Source organism: Oryza glaberrima, chromosome 4 (genome assembly GCF_000147395.1).
Source record: "Oryza glaberrima chromosome 4, OglaRS2, whole genome shotgun sequence".
Taxonomy (NCBI): domain Eukaryota; kingdom Viridiplantae; phylum Streptophyta; class Magnoliopsida; order Poales; family Poaceae; genus Oryza; species Oryza glaberrima.
This window is the reverse complement of record NC_068329.1, coordinates 31184742-31200584: the sequence shown is the minus strand read 5'-3', so window position 1 is coordinate 31200584 and position 15843 is coordinate 31184742. Positions and strand designations below refer to the sequence as shown.

The 15843-nt window shown below is 41.9% G+C and overlaps 2 protein-coding genes across 3 annotated transcripts; both read right to left on the bottom strand.

Moving 5' to 3' along the window:
• Nucleotides 1-1388: 1388 nt before the first annotated feature.
• LOC127771266 (tubby-like F-box protein 7) lies at nucleotides 1389-5013 on the bottom strand. Its single transcript, XM_052297136.1, has 5 exons — nucleotides 4882-5013; nucleotides 4153-4541; nucleotides 3558-3645; nucleotides 2580-2712; nucleotides 1389-2479 (listed from the first exon to the last, which is right to left on the bottom strand). Exons 2-5 carry the CDS (start codon nucleotides 4507-4509, stop codon nucleotides 1669-1671), a joined length of 1389 nt encoding a protein of 462 aa, XP_052153096.1. The 5' UTR covers nucleotides 4510-4541; nucleotides 4882-5013; the 3' UTR covers nucleotides 1389-1668.
• Nucleotides 5014-9974: 4961 nt separating this feature from the next.
• On the bottom strand, nucleotides 9975-13565 carry LOC127769958 (WAT1-related protein At1g68170-like). Of its 2 annotated transcripts, none has more exons than XM_052295615.1 (3): nucleotides 13128-13565; nucleotides 12614-12676; nucleotides 9975-11460 (listed from the first exon to the last, which is right to left on the bottom strand). In XM_052295615.1, exons 1-3 carry the CDS (start codon nucleotides 13319-13321, stop codon nucleotides 10470-10472), a joined length of 1248 nt encoding a protein of 415 aa, XP_052151575.1. In that variant the 5' UTR covers nucleotides 13322-13565; the 3' UTR covers nucleotides 9975-10469. The 2 variants fall into 2 exon arrangements, with proteins under 2 accessions (XP_052151575.1, XP_052151576.1); XM_052295616.1 differs by having other exon boundaries at nucleotides 12614-12697; nucleotides 13128-13202.
• Nucleotides 13566-15843: the final 2278 nt, after the last annotated feature.

Genomic DNA, 15843 nt, shown 5'->3' with positions numbered 1-15843 from the left:
TTATTTAAAAAATTTAATTTATTTATTCTTTTTATATTATTTGATTTATTGTTAAATATACTTTTATGTACACATATAATTTTACATATTTCATAATTTTTTTAATAAGACGAATGGTTAAACATGTGCTATAAAGTTAACGATGTCAAACATTTTTAAACGGAGAGAGCATGCGATTGTAACCCAAGAGAGAAGGGAGACGACCATTCCGGTTCCGGAGGCCGTCACGCCCTGGAACACAAGAATTCTCTACACGTGGCTCTATGAGCTACTACATGGCTCACGTGTAGACCAAAAACAGGTCAAAGGCACGTGATTGATTGGCCCGTGGTCGCCGTCGACGACGAGCTCTTCTCAACCGGAGCGTGTGTCACTGACAGCTGAGCCCAGGTGTCCCACTCCCATACAAACGGCAATACGGACTACGGAGTACTAGACTCGCGGGCTCGCGGCGTAGAATACGGCACGTGCCATTTGGCCGCCGCTAATTTCTCTTTTGTTTTGATTACTCTATCTACTAATCGAACTTAACACCAAATACGACCAATTGGCAGACAAGGTCATGGGAAGGAGGCAAGCGAAGCGAGGTTGGTTTTGTTTTCTAATCGATCGCTGGCAAATGTAGCAGCGGCGATTTCGTCTGTTGCGGTTGGGTTTCGATGCCTGCCTGCCTACCTGCAGCTGCAGGCCAGCCTTTAATTAATTAAGCAAACCACAAACCGATCCATCCAACATTATCTTTTACTCAAGCAACAGATTAATGTAATGATGCTGACATTGCTACTGACAGCTACTATTTGTAAGGCGTACTACTACAGCTTCTACTGATTAATAATGTACTCCTGCCCTAAATTAGCCACATCACAACTCCTATCCTCCATGAGTAAGTACTAATACTAGTAGTAGAATACTCTCTCCATCTACTTTTTAGTAGTCATATTTCTAAATCTGAAAAATTTATTTTTGATAGGTATATTTCAATCCAACAACTTATCATCTTAATGACTTTCTCGGATTTAATACGTGACTCTCCATTAGCATGTTTAAATGGATGATAAGTAGAATTGCTTGTCATTGATCTGTGTGCCAAGATGAAATATGACTATTAAAAGTAGATGGTGGGAGTATTATACTACGAGTGCACTAGGTTTTTCTAATTGTATTAAACTAAACTCGTCATTAATTAAGCAATGAGTACTACTGTAGCACGGTACCTGACTTCTTTCACGGGGACAAATGGTCACCCCGGTTGGTTGGCCACATCAGACAGTCAGTAGCTACCCAAGATACAATAGAATCAGATTGATTGATAGCTGTTGCTGTCTGGCCATAATAATGCTCAAAGCTCACCATCTCCATCATTTTAACCCCACATTCAGACCGACGGCTCCCTCAACCATTCATTCATTCTCTTGCTCAAAACTTTTTAAGCCCAACATACAAGAAACAAGATCTTGTTCTATCTTACAGACATCTACACTTCAATCCCCTTTTTACACTTCTAACAAACACGCACGCCGGAGGAACACAAGGATTCAACCAAAGAACTGCACATGAATACACACAAGTGACTAGACACAGAATTCTCCTATCCTAAAATACCATACGCCTGGAGTGGCTTAGGTCCTCAGGTACACTGGAGTGCTTTCTGATCGCTATTCTACTCATTTATTCACATGCCAGCTTGGTGTCAAAGCTGGTCAAACAGATAGCAAAAGCCTGGAAGGCCGACAATGGGTACCGGTAATCCATGGTGAACATGTCCTTTGCAACTTTGCCGAATTGCAGGATCACCGTATCATGGTTGGATGATGACGACGACGACGAACTCGATGGCTGAGAAGGTTGGGTTTGCTGTTGTGCAGCCTGCCCTGCCTGTGAAGGTTCAGAGGCGGCTCCAGAAGATGGCTGAGGTGCAGCAGCTATCAGCTGGAAGTTCTTCACTGAAGCCACCGTCACACGGCCACGGAAGTTGAGGCACCAGCATTGCAGCTGTTCATGCCACCTTGGTGCTTTGTTCCGGAGAACCAAAGGCCTCTCCTTGTTCACATCATCGCCATCTTGCTCTTGCTCTTGCCCTTGCAGAGCCCCTCCCCCAAACTCAGAGAAGCGAGAACTACTGAAGTCTGTCGAATGATCTGTGATGGAGTACTTGGAGAAGGAAGTTGCCATACTGCGGAAGGACTCCTCAAATAACCTCGGGAGGAGCTCTTTAGGTTGGCCAGGCACAATGCCACCAGGCTCTACTGCTGATGCTGGGATGGAATGCATAGCGCATTGCATCCGTCTTGGTCCCCGGGTTCCAAGCACATTTAGCTCATAATTCACCTGCATGATGGGATAACAACCCGTTGGAACTTTTGGGGAAACTTTCCTAGAGGAGAACCGACGGCTCGTCCGTTCTTGTGAGCAAAGTGTCCGAGCATTGTATGGAGGCTGCGTGTCATAGATGATGAATTTGGTGCCGAGGAAATTTGACCTGCAATACCATGGTGTATGTCAGATTATTATGCATGTATCTGTGACCACGTGTATGTGACAATGTGGGTGCAAGAAGATTGATGGCAAAGGAACTTTACCTCAACTTCCCAATATAGCCACTACTTGATCGGGAGATATTTTTGGAGTCCATAGAAATGATGTAGTCAGTGTGTGTCGTTCGCCGGCTCCTTTTAGCTGATAGTAGGAACTTTCCAGTCTCATCAAGCACAGCTACAAGATGCAATTAAAATTGTTGGTGCAATTTCTAGTTTTCTCTTCAATATACTACTCAGAGTATTGTAACGAGTTATCTGAAAATGCTGTAGGTAATCTCTAAAATTGTGTCGAAGAAGTCCTTTATACAGCAGAAAACATGGAACTACGGCACATCACGTGTTTACTTTAACTTAAAAATCATGTTATATGGGAGGTTCCAAAGCAGCATCATTAGAGCCACAAAAGACCAGTACTGGCATCCCTACGCATTAAATGATAGGTGAGTGTTTGCATAACTGCAATATCTACATATCAATTACCAAGATACATTGCTTTCAGAGAGACAATAGGACTAGTATACGTCGTTTACAAAAATGGTAGCAATCAACGGACGAGAAGAAAGTTTATGGAAGACTGTTCCGAGGGCAATAATTACCATATTGCTTATAGCATGCATGAGTAATCATATTCTTTTCGATCACTCAACAAGCTCACTTTCTTACAGCAAGTTGAATCGGTTTATACTATAGTACGTTCGTTTCCAGTCGCTTTTGAACAGACTAAAATTTCATACTAAAACAGATTTTTCAAAATTACTGAAAATGACCACCAAAATTCTACTACGCCAAGCATTAAGTCAAAAATTGATTCTACAAGGAGGTTTTACACAAGAATAGATAAAGACAGTCACTGGATGCTAGGATAAGGATTGACAAAGTTAAGGACTAAAATAGTAACAAAACAAATACTCCTATGAGTACTGTCTAGTTTATCTGCCAACAAACATATCTGTTATAATATCAAAAATAGTGCCGATTAGAGCAATAATGGGTAAGTGGAAAAAGATTACAGGAACTTACCAGAGCTAAGGCACAGGTAGAGATGATAAGTTAGTTTTGATTTGTCCCTTTTTATGAAACATTGGATTACTCCATCTCGAGGTCCAGGCTGTGCACAAGAGATGAAAAACATTGTTAAAAGACAGAGGAAATATCATATCTCAACAAGAAAACAAGGATAAAGAGATGAGACCAAAGGGGTAAACTTGAATATAACATCTCATCAATGCAGAGTTATTTCATCAAGAAAGTGATTGGTACGATAATTGGAAAACAGGTTACGCATAAGATTCAGTCTCAGCCAGGTCCCAAGAAATGTAAAAACCCCGAGGTCCAAATTTTGTTCAGTGCCCAAGCCCCATGGGGCAGGCCACACATGTATATCGCATATTTGTCTTTCACTCATTTACTCTAGAAGAGCTAACCTGGGAGTAGCATTGGACCAAATGGCACTACTGTCTGCTAGTGTAAACCAATGTAAACTAACAGTGTGGTGTGAAATTAAAGGTTGGAGAAATACAAAAGAACATGATGGGAACTCCAGCACCGCTCAGGGAATAATGATTGTAATAGGAATTACGTATTGTAGTTATTTGCTATTGGATTCAGTGGTTACCTGCTTAAGAGACACTGGAAATGTAAGCTTTCCACAAAATTCAGGGTTCCTGACAATATCCTTGCACATGTCTCTCCAAGTCGTACAAACTGAAGCGCAGGCAACAACATCCTTGCGGGAGGGCCAATTGCTATCATCTTCCTCCAGCCTTTTCATCACGTCGCGAAGTAATTCAGGAGGAAGACCAGCCCACTTGCTTTGCTGAGCTACCACGGGCGTGTCATCCAGCTCGCTTGATGGTCCAATGGATTTCCCTCTGTGACGGCCCGAAAAGCCTGAAATTTTCACCTCGAAACTCCGCTTGGATAGAGTCCCGAAACTGTCCCTGAAATCACGAACTATGCTGCGGAAAGACATCTCCAGATGTGATGCAAGTCAGGAGTGAACAACTGCAAAAGATACACAAGCTGCAATTAACAACTAATAGCACCGGTCATCAAAATCTGCTGAAATCAGCTCAGCCTCACTCATCATCAGAGGCACTGCTTATGGACAATATAAAAAACAGAGCTGCCATAATTATACTACATCTTGATAAGCTCAAGTCCAAAGATTGTTTGTATGTATGCATGGCCACATGATGTCATGGTTGGGCGGATCCAACTTGAGACATGGGGGTTCAGTGTAATGAAAATTAAGAGAAGAGCTTCTTCCAGATCTAGAAGAGAAGCTAGTCCCGATGGGGGGAGAGAGAGATGAAATCAGAAGGCAGAGGATGGGGATGCTCACCAGGACGACGGCGCCCTTCCCCTCCCCCTCCCCTGCTCTGCTCTCGCGAGTCGCCAGATGGAGTCGATGGGCGCAGGCACAAGGAGCGGAGGAGACGAGACGGGGGATTTTCTTTTATGCAAGTGAAGGGGGAGATACTCGAGTGCTCTACCTTTTATATCAAAATTTTCACATAGTAAAAACTAGCCCATTCTTTATCAACAATGATGATTCGTGACCCACGTGTCAGTGGTACTAAGAAAAAAAATACAAGAAACTCACTTAGAGATTATATCGATAGCAAACTTCTCGAACCTTGATAACCACTAACTGCCGCCCCAACCACAATCACTACCACTCTTTCCTCATGATACACCATTGTTCCTCTTCTCCTTCACATGCGTCGTCGTACCCTCTAGCCATCGACATGTCTCTTCTCCTCCCAAGTCGTAATGTACACTATTTTCATGGTCGTCGTTAAGGCTAAGGGTGTCGGGTTTGCAGAGACTCGGGGAGGCAGGAGTCAGACCCGTTGGAGAGCAGAGACGCTAAATCCAGGCTCCTACTTGCTAGATCCGGCGGTTCCTCAACCATCAGAGGGGAAATAGATAATTAGTGCATGAAGTGGTTATAGAGTTACTGAACTTGTAGGTGTAGCGAAGGTGGAGTCACCGGATTTGGAGATAGATAGAATGGGGTGATCCAAATTAAAACAAAAATGTGAAATTAGATGTTGTTAAATGAAAAAAAGTTAAATAATGATATAATATGAAACCTTTTAAAAATACATAGTACAAACTCTAATAACTTTTTTCATTGGATTACGCAGGCTAATTAACAGAGAACCATTAGCTCGAGCAAGTACTTCAATGCTACTCTCCGTTTTAAGATAATATTTTCTTCGTTTCAAAATATATGTTGTCGCTAATTTTTCGTATTAGTTTGACTATTCATCTTATTAAAAATTTAGTATAAATATATAAAAGTATAAGTTACTATTATAGTTTCTTTAATGGTAAAATAAGTTGTAATAAAATAGGTGATATGTACATAATTTTTTAAATAAGACGAATGGTAAAATATTATGAAAAAGTCAACGGCATCGAAATGGTACTAAGTAAAGCTGGCTAGTACTACATTCGTTTTATATTATAAGTCATTTTAATTTTTTAAGTTAATTTTATTAGGTTTGATTAATTTTGTAGAATAAATTAGGTACACCTATAACATTAAATTAGTTCCATTAAATGTAATATAGAATATATTTTGATAATATGTTTGTTTTGTGTTAGAAATATTATTTTTTATAAATTTGGTCAAATTTATAAGAGAATCGATATGAATCGGAGGAGGTAGAATATTTTGTGAGTTATGTACGATGGTGAAATAGTTTAGAGAAATGAGGCAAGGCAACAAGATTGGTTAGTGGAGCCATAAGAGGCAAAAGTGAATTAAACACGATCCACTTTGCGCGTTTGCCTTTTTGAAAAAAAAGAGAGAGAGAGAGAGATCCACCTTGCAATACAGTCTACAGCGACATACTCCACTTTGGCGAGCATAATCCGACATGGAGAGCACTAGATAAAAAATCTACAAAAGTTTTTCCTGGCTGCTCAAGACACATGAATCGCTCCCCGAGCATGGAGACAACTGAAAAAGATCGCATCTTGTCTATTCCTCCTGCAAATATTTGTTCCTCTCTGATTGGGAGGCAAGCAATGCATGGATCGATATGTAGCACTAGTAATCAATCTTTATATATGCATCGAGTCAGCTAGGCTCTTGCATTTACATAGTAATTTACATGTGCATTCCACTGAAACTCAGACTTTGCTAAAAAGTAGGACACCTAAGCTTCAGGCTTGAGTAATTCAGAATAATCTTGAATCCCTATTTGTCGGATCTACTGAAATTTTTCTGCAACTTTTCCCCTCTCGAGCATCTAATCTGGTCCAGTAGTAGTACAGAGCGACATGATAGCTTAGCTGCCTCCCAAACACCGCTGCAACTGCGAGCAGAGAAGGCGGTTTTGCGTAACTATCTGCTACTACTAGTATTCTGCTGTCTGTTACAGGTAAACAAACTGAACCTGACCGGAGACTTTTCGGTGCTCTCTGAAGAAAATTACTTGAAACTTGCTTCCCGGCATTGATTCTCTGATATGCTGTTAACACTTGTAATTCATTCCATTTTCTTCTATACCATTGTCCTGCTAACTAAATATCTAATGCGATTCAGATATTTAACGACCTGGACAGCCGCAAGAGAAATCTGAAAAATGTAGCAGCCGAGGCGAAAACCTAATTAAAACATTTAGTTCAGTGGAGCACTATCAGCAATGTATACAGAGAAATATTATTATACTCACATCACACCTGCTGCCTCTTCTGCTAAAGTGCTTGCAATATGCAGAAGAGATAGACCACAGCAAGTGCCTGAGCCAAGTGGAAATCTCTGAAACAAAAAGGGATATGAGCTAGTGTACTTATCCATCAAATAAACAGGATAAGGAAAGCACAAGGCAATAACACAAGATGACTTTTTCCACATGATGAAAGGAAAGGGAATGGGAAAAAATATCTCAAGATTTTTATCTGCCATTTATGCATACAACTGTTCAATTCCTGCATCGATCGAGTTCACTTTTCATGATGACAGAGAAAGGGAGAGAAATTGATCATCCTTTTCAGTTCGGCGGTGTTAAGATAACCACCACCTAATACCTTGTGGTTATCGATCTCTCAGAGATTGGTACTAGTACTATTTAAGCAAAAGTAGCCCTTGATTAATTAGCTGCCAAATATCATTGCGATGACCTAATCAGGCAAACCAAGACAAATATCAGTCACTGTGCATATAAACATAGAGCAGTGGATGAATAAAAGCAAGCAAGCATCATGGAACTGCTGATAGCTACATCTAACCAAATGGTCCAAAACTCCAAATAAATGTGGTTGCTGCTGCTGTTATTGCTGCATGCCGGTAGCTTTTTTTCCTCTTCCTTAATCCTTTACTTCTCCCGGTCTCTTGTTAACTTGGACCAAAAACATTTCACCAGAAGCAGCACAAATCATTGGATAAGCTCAATCATATCAGCTAACAATATCTATCATATTGCGTACCACTCATACACATAGTTATATTCGCACTTGCAGATAGAAGTCAAATAATAATGTTGGGGGAAATGCATGCATATGCATACGAAATCACGTGGAAACAAACAAACAAACAGGCAGATAATTAAACAAATGCATGAGGGCAACAAAGCTTTACATAGTGCAAATTAACAATACTACTAAATCTGCATCTGGTTCTTGTTTAATGCTAATGAGTAGTACTGCAAGTAGCAGTAGGCCAGGTCCCCTGGAAATTAAACAAAACGAGACACACGAGTGATTCAGAGAGGGCAGAAACACATCTCTCGCCGGATAAGGTTAAAAATGTCGCGATCTGTCATGCCCACCAGCACTGAAATGATGGATTAATTCTTCTCCACCCGGAAAGATCACAAAATGAGCTAGCTAGGTGGAAGTACTCCATGAGACAGCAACCAGCACCACCTTGGCTGCCTCTGCTTGCTAAAGGCTGCAGATATATATAGATAGATAGATAGTGCAGCGACCACTACCACCAGCAAGATCGATATATGTAACGATTCAATTCGTGTTGTGATTGAGTCAAGCAGAAATGCTTCTTATATATGCGAATTGAAGAATATATATGTATGTACGTGATGCTTCGTGTTGGAGGAACATTTTTCGTTCGTTCGACCCGTGGTTTCTTTCCATTTGTTTACTCGCTTTCGTGGGCGTATCTAATGCTAAGCTACCATATCTCGATATGTTTAAGAATAATGTTTTATTAATTAATTAGTCCGGTGGGGTGCAAGTATATATCGCTCACATATATCGTGTCCCTACTTTATTGTTGCATGCTGTAACCCGGATTGGATGCTGGTTCATGTTGCTATCTACTCTAAAGTTCTGAATGAACAATATACTGAAGTAATTAGACTGCTAATTAATAATGCTGAGGCTTCATTGGACTTTTTTTTTTTAAAAAAAAAAACACAAGCCAACGCAGCATGAAGTACTTTCTTTCAGTTAATTGCCGTGTACTTGTTGTTTTTAGTTTGTATGCTTCCAATCTTCTAAACAATGTGTTTCAGGAAAAAAAATGTATATAAAATTAAATCTCCTTAGAATACTTTTCTAAAGCAACCTTTCAGTAGTTAATCCATTCAAAAAAAATTGCGAAAGTTTTCTAGCAAATTCGTTCTTAAATAACTATCATAAAAACTAGATTATTCACTCTTCCACGTGCTCTAGATTTACAAAACACTCGTAACTTACCGCGTGCAATACTATATATAACTCTAATCAAAGGAAAAACAAAGCATCGATCCATCAATCTTAGCTATTTTAAACGGGGCCTTAGAGTGGATTAAACTTTTTTAGCTTGGAGTGAACTGAACTAGGGAAGGCTGGGAATACGACAGCTTAATTTGTCGTCTTTATTAGAATCATCATACATGTATATGTATGTGTTTCATGAGGAGGAGCAGCTAGCTATTAATAAATTAATTTTATCTAAAAAAAAGCTATTAATAAATTAATTTATTTTTGTGCAGAGAAATACGTTGTGTTTGTCGTTTGGGATAGATCGAGCGTATCTTTAAGAAGAAAACGTCGGCACGTAAGTGAATCATTTATGCAGACAGCTTGGGTGATGAATGGGTAGAAATCAACCTGACAGCTTGTATATATGGTCAAAGCCAAAACCGTTTGAGAAATCAACAGCTATAGCTGCCCTGGGTACGTACGTAGTATGTGTGACGCCGGCTGCTCCGCATCCATATCATCCTTTAATTCGTTCGTTGCTCATGACGTTGACACGCACGGAATTATACTTGTTTGCATATTTTGTCCGAGTCGTCGTCGCCATCGCCGCGGTATCACCAAACTATCAATGGACGAACGAATCAATGGTTGGTGAATGGTGAGGGTGTGACGAGTGACTACTTGGTTTTAGGCCCAGCCCAACTCTGCCATGATTTAAATCAGCCCAGCCCATGACATACCCGAGACCAAAAGTAGCCCATTAACTGGTCGGAATCGAAAGCAATTCTTTCCGGTACGTAGCCCAACCCATCTTCTTTCCCTTGCCAATATTCTCCTCTGCCTACTTGTTGTGCCAATCCGATGGCGATGAATAACAACTCAAGAAGAAGGGGCACCCCACTCTGGCCGGGTTACATTGCAAGTTTACAATTTGAATTTGGCAGAAATTGGAGAAGTAGTGTTCATGCATGTGTACGTACGTATATAATTAATGATCAGAGATAGAGCAACAATATATTTAATCTCCTCTCCTACCTACCATACATGCATATCCTACGTACGCACGGTCGATCGATAGCTTGTTGATCGCGACCGCTCTCGTTTGTTTGTTTCTTGTTGATTGGTTAATTGGTTTCTACGTACTCGCGCTGATTAATTAATTAATTAGTTACCCTCGAACAGAGATCATGGATTAAGCAGGCCGTACGTACGTGCGAGTTAATTAATTAGCAGCTAGCTGAGCCTGAGCTAGCTAGAGTAATTAATTAATTAAAACCCGCAAGAACGATGGAAGTATCTATGGCTGTGTCGTAAAGAGGATGCAATATTCGCCCGGTCCGAATCCGATGGTTGTTCGCATGCCGTCGTCGTGGCATCAGCATCAGCTTCCGCTTGTTGGTGCGGCTGCGGCTGCGATTGTTCCGGCGGCACGACGACGACGACGTGGATGTGGTGGTTATCGTTGTCGTCGCCGACCTTGGCGGCCTCGAGGGCGGTCTCGCGTCCCTTGCCCCAGAGCACGGCGTAGAGGCCGACGACGATGAGGGCGGCGCCGAGCAGGGTGCCGACGTGCATCTTCTCGTCGAGCAGGAGGGACCCCAGCACGGCCACCACCACCAGCATCAGCGGGTTGAACACCGACGCGAACAGCGGTCCGCGCCGCTTCACGCACCACGACAGCACCACCAGCATCACGCCGGAGGCCAGCACGCCGGAGTAGACCACCGACAGCAGCCGGATGTCCAGCCCCAGCCGCCACCGCGCGGGCTCCCTGTCCACCAACAGCGCGAACGCCGCCGACTGCGCGCCGCTCATCACGCACATCAGCGCCGTGCTGGTGTAGTGGAACGGGTACTCGCGGCTCAGCTTCGCCTGCAGGATCAGCCACACCGCGTAGAACACGCAGCTGCCCACCACCAGCATCGACCCCATGATCACGCGGTCGTTATTCCCGGTGGCGGCGGCGGCGGCGGCGGCGGCGGGGTGGCGCGCCTCCAGGGCGGCGACGAGGTCGAGGTGGGTGTGCCAGGGGTTGAGCTCGGCGCCCTTGTACAAGGTGAGCAGCATGGCGCCGCCGACCCCGAGCAGCGTGCCGGCGACCTTGGCCTGGCCGGCGACGGTGCGGATGGCGAGGCGCTCGTAGCGGCAGAGGACGGCGAGGACGAAGGTGACGGCCGGGATGAGGTTGGTCATGGCGGTGGCGAAGGTGGCCGACGTCAGCTTCATCCCCGAGATGTACAGGTTCTGCGCCAGCGACCCCCTGCACGTACGTAATTACCTTACACGTCAGCATGCATGCACACCAGATCGACCACAAATTAATTCAACTGCACGTCAGCAGGCACTGACACCGAGAATTGAAGCTCGGTGACACGTATTCCTCCACTAGGTATGTACGTAGCTAATTATACACGTACGTACGTATACGTATCAGATCGATCGAGGTGCGTGTGATACGTATGTACATACGTACGGACACCGCGCGCGTACGTGGGTGAATGGATTAGCATTCCTAGAAGTGTGCAACCTACTCCTACTAGTCAGTTAACTTAGCTAGGGCGTACGCCATCGTCAGCATCGATGTGTGCACAGCTGCGTGCGTGGCTGTATATATATATGCTGCCAACGTCACGTTACTTCTAATGGTTTTGATTAATTAGAGATCAATTAAGGGTCAAAATTAAAGAAAGCATGCAGTGTGTTGGATGGAATTTCCATTAGCAGTATATGATAGTGGAAACTAAAGTGCAAAAGAAGCAAGGAAAAAGGGAAGACCGATCGACGTGTGCAACACAAACACTTAACGCTTACCTTCAAACACAGGAAGGTACGTACCAGCTGCTACTGCTAGTAGTACGTGGTAGCATATATATGGCATTAATTAATAAGGTAAAATTAGTTTGAACTTCAAACTGGAGGTAGTAGCTAATTAAGCTTGTGGTTAATTTGTGTTGTCCAATAACTAAGTGGTTATCCGCTTCTGTCATGTACATGTGCGCCATCCATCCATCCATCCATCTTTAGGCTTTAGACGATGCTTGATTGCTTTTTTTTTTTTGCAGAGAAAATATATAAGCAACGTACTATATATGTAGAGTAAAGGATGGTGGTGAGGCAGCCAAACGTTTTTGTCAGCCGGCATCGGCAAGCACCTCGTGACGGACGGGCCCACCGACCAAAAACACACATGCTTAGCCTCCATTTACCTCGAGTATATATAGCCAGCTGGAGTAGTAGCTAATTAAGCAGCATGGGCATTCAAATTGAAAGCTAATTAACGCCTAATTATCTCGATGAATTGGGTATCGCTATATAGTTAAGTGAAATTCTAGTAGGAGTACTATATATATGTAGCTAATTAACTGCATGTTAGTACTTTAGTACAGTCAGCGTGATTGAATAAAAACAATTACCCGGAGAGTCCGCAGACGAACGACAGCATCAGCACTCTCCACGTCATCTTTGTTCTGTTCTTCCTGCATCACGCACACACATACCTAAAATTAACAGATTGCATATATGCTATTGTTTCAGTAATTGACTAACCACAGAATAAACAAATTATTTAAAATAAAACATGCATATATATGTAGGCAGAGAAAAAGCTAGGATGAGTGAGCTGGGCCATTGATTTTTATTCGCAGCAAAAGGCTGATGGTTTAATTAATTTTCGCCACAGAATAAAACTTGCATTCATTCAATTCATGCATGGGGCGGTCGTGAAGGAAAACAAAAAATAATAATTATTCAAGTGATGTTATACAGAAAGGGAGATACTTAATTTTAGGAAAAATAATAAAGAAATACTGGTATCTTTGAATTGAAGAAGTTGTAGAAATATACTGTATAATGCAAACAACTCGATCAATAATAGTCTCAAGAAAAGAAGAGAAGAGAAGAGAAGAGGGAATTATATTAGGGAGGGACCTCTCGACGAAGTAGGCGAGCGGGGCGAGGACGGCGGAGGCGAAGAGGTAGCGGTAGGCGACGAGGACGCGCATGTCCATGCCGTCGCACACCACCGCCAGCTTGTAGAAGATGTTCACTCCGGCGAACACTACCTGCACCACCACCATCGCCGCCACCGGCTTCAGCCCCTGCACCACCTCGCCGGCCCCCATATTCTTAACTTCTTCTTGCCGGCGGCGCCGGCCCTTACTTATAGCTAATTTCTGTGCTGGATCGGATGAACTGAATTGCAGTTGAGTTGGGCACGCAATTAGCCAATTGAGCTAGATATTTATGTCTCTCTAGCTAGGACTACTGACGATTACTTGCTTGTTCGATCGATCGATCGCATATATATGAATTGAGATTGGATTGATTTGGAGGTAACTAGCTAATTAAGAACAGAGAGGCAGGCGAGCGAGGAGTGTGGGGGTGGTGATGGTGTATTTATAGACAGTGCCTAAGTCATCAGAGACAGGTCCATGGTGCTTATTAGCTGCTAGCAGGAGACCACAACAAGCGCACGGCGAGTCTCAGGGAGGACAAAGAAATTAGTTAACTCGATCACCACCGAATTCAATGGACCTAACTATATCTTCCTAGGGTAAACGGAAACTTTTTCAAACCTTACTATAAAATCAGCGCGCAAGGTAAACTATTAAGTGCTTGCTTCGGAGGATGAAAGCAGATTTTAAAAACTTTGTTTGGATTTTTTTTCTCTTTATATATAAAGCACTTGTTATTTTCCACAAATGCAATTCCTTTTTTTTTTTACAAAACTATGTTAATCCATTGCTACCACTATAATTCATTCTCAGCACGATTTACATGTAAACTTTATCTTTTCTCTTATTAATATGTACTTTTCATAACGCTTTCCATCGAGTATCTAATATTAAGTGAAAAGAAAATCGGACGTCCACACTCCCTCCCTCCCTCTTTTCTCCGCCTATTGTGTTCCCTTCTAGCCTTGACAATGTAGATGACGGAGTGACCAATTCCAAGCATGTTCATCATGCAATTAATGCTGCCGATGGAGTGACCAATACCAAGCAAAGAGACACAAATCTAGCCGATTTACCAACCAGATCTAGCCGATGGCGGAGGTGTAGATATCTAGGCTACGTGAGGAGCTGGAAGAGGCACAAATCCCATATATAGGGAGAGGGCCTAGTGACCTCCAATAGATCATCATGGGTAGGCAAAGGTGGCCTTGGCATTGACGAGCCAAAATTGGTGCGTTCCAAGACAGACTTGATAGCCACTACGCGAGGCTACGCAACGACTAGGTACGTAGAGAGGAGATAAGGGTGTTGTTGTATCTTTTAGGTTGTGGAAGATACTTTTAATGTTTCCTACTCCCTCCATCCCAAAATGTTTGACGCCGTTGACTTTTTTAAAAATGTTTGACCATTCGTCTTGTTCAAAAAATTAAGTAATTATTAATTCTTTTTCTATCATTTGATTTATTGTTAAATATACTTTTATATATACATACAGTTTGACACATTTCACAAAAGATTTTAATAAGACGAACGGTCAAACATGTTTAAAAAAGTCAACGGCGTCAAATATTTAGGAAGGTAGGAAGTATATTATATTGTTACAATAAGTAATTTTGTGATATTTTACTTATTCATTTGTGATAGTTGTACATGGTGTTTTTTCTTCAGCAATATCTCGTGATGTTGCAGTTTATATACCTGCTTGTTTTCTTTTATTTTTGAAAAAGCTTTGATAATTTCATCTCACTACATATTAGAGAATGTTCCATGTTTAGTCAACTGTTATATTTTGACCAGCATATGGATTTTTACGCTCGGATCAGACATCCGACGTCTAATCTTGTCATAATATATACTCCCTCGTTTTAATGGATGACGCCGTTGACTTTTTAATTAACGTTTGACCACTCGTCTTATTCAAAATTTTTATGCAAATATAAAAATATTTATGTCATGCTTAAAGAACATTTGATGATAAATCAAATCAAAATAAAATAAATTATAATTACATAAATTTTTTGAATAAGACGAAAGGTCAAACGTTTGTCAAAAAGTCAACGGCGTCATACATTAAAATACGGAGGAAGTACTTAATTTCTAAACATTCGGAGCGTAACGAACATAAACACAGAAAGTCCCCTTAAGGTAGCGAGATAATAAAATACACAATGATCTTTTCATAATACTACTAACTCAAAAAAAAAATATAGATGCAATGTAATGGAGTAGGACAAAGAGCAAAAGTTGGAGCTGATTGTCCCAAAATCAAAGCGAGCTAGCTAATTAAAGGGGCATCGAACGATTTTATCGATCTCACACATGTGGTGGTATAAATTGTTGGGCGTACGAGACGAACTTGCCGGCCGCCACCCACGCCGGCCGGCCCTCTATGGCAAGATCGAAGCTTCGCCTGTGCGACCGAGCGAGAAAGAGATTTGCGTGCGTCCTGAACTAATCTTCCCCTCCACCACTCGATCGCCATCGCATATGACATTCACAAGTCACGACTTCTTCTTCTATTAGTTTGGATCTTTCTTTCTTTCTTAACGGCCGGCTTTGAAAAATCTACATGGCTTAAAGTTAGTCAATAGGGGAGTTGAGAATTTATCCTATCACTTTATATTTTATTTTTCTTTCTTTGCATCGTCTTTTTATTTATATAAACTTCGGGCAGACCAGCATCTTATGGC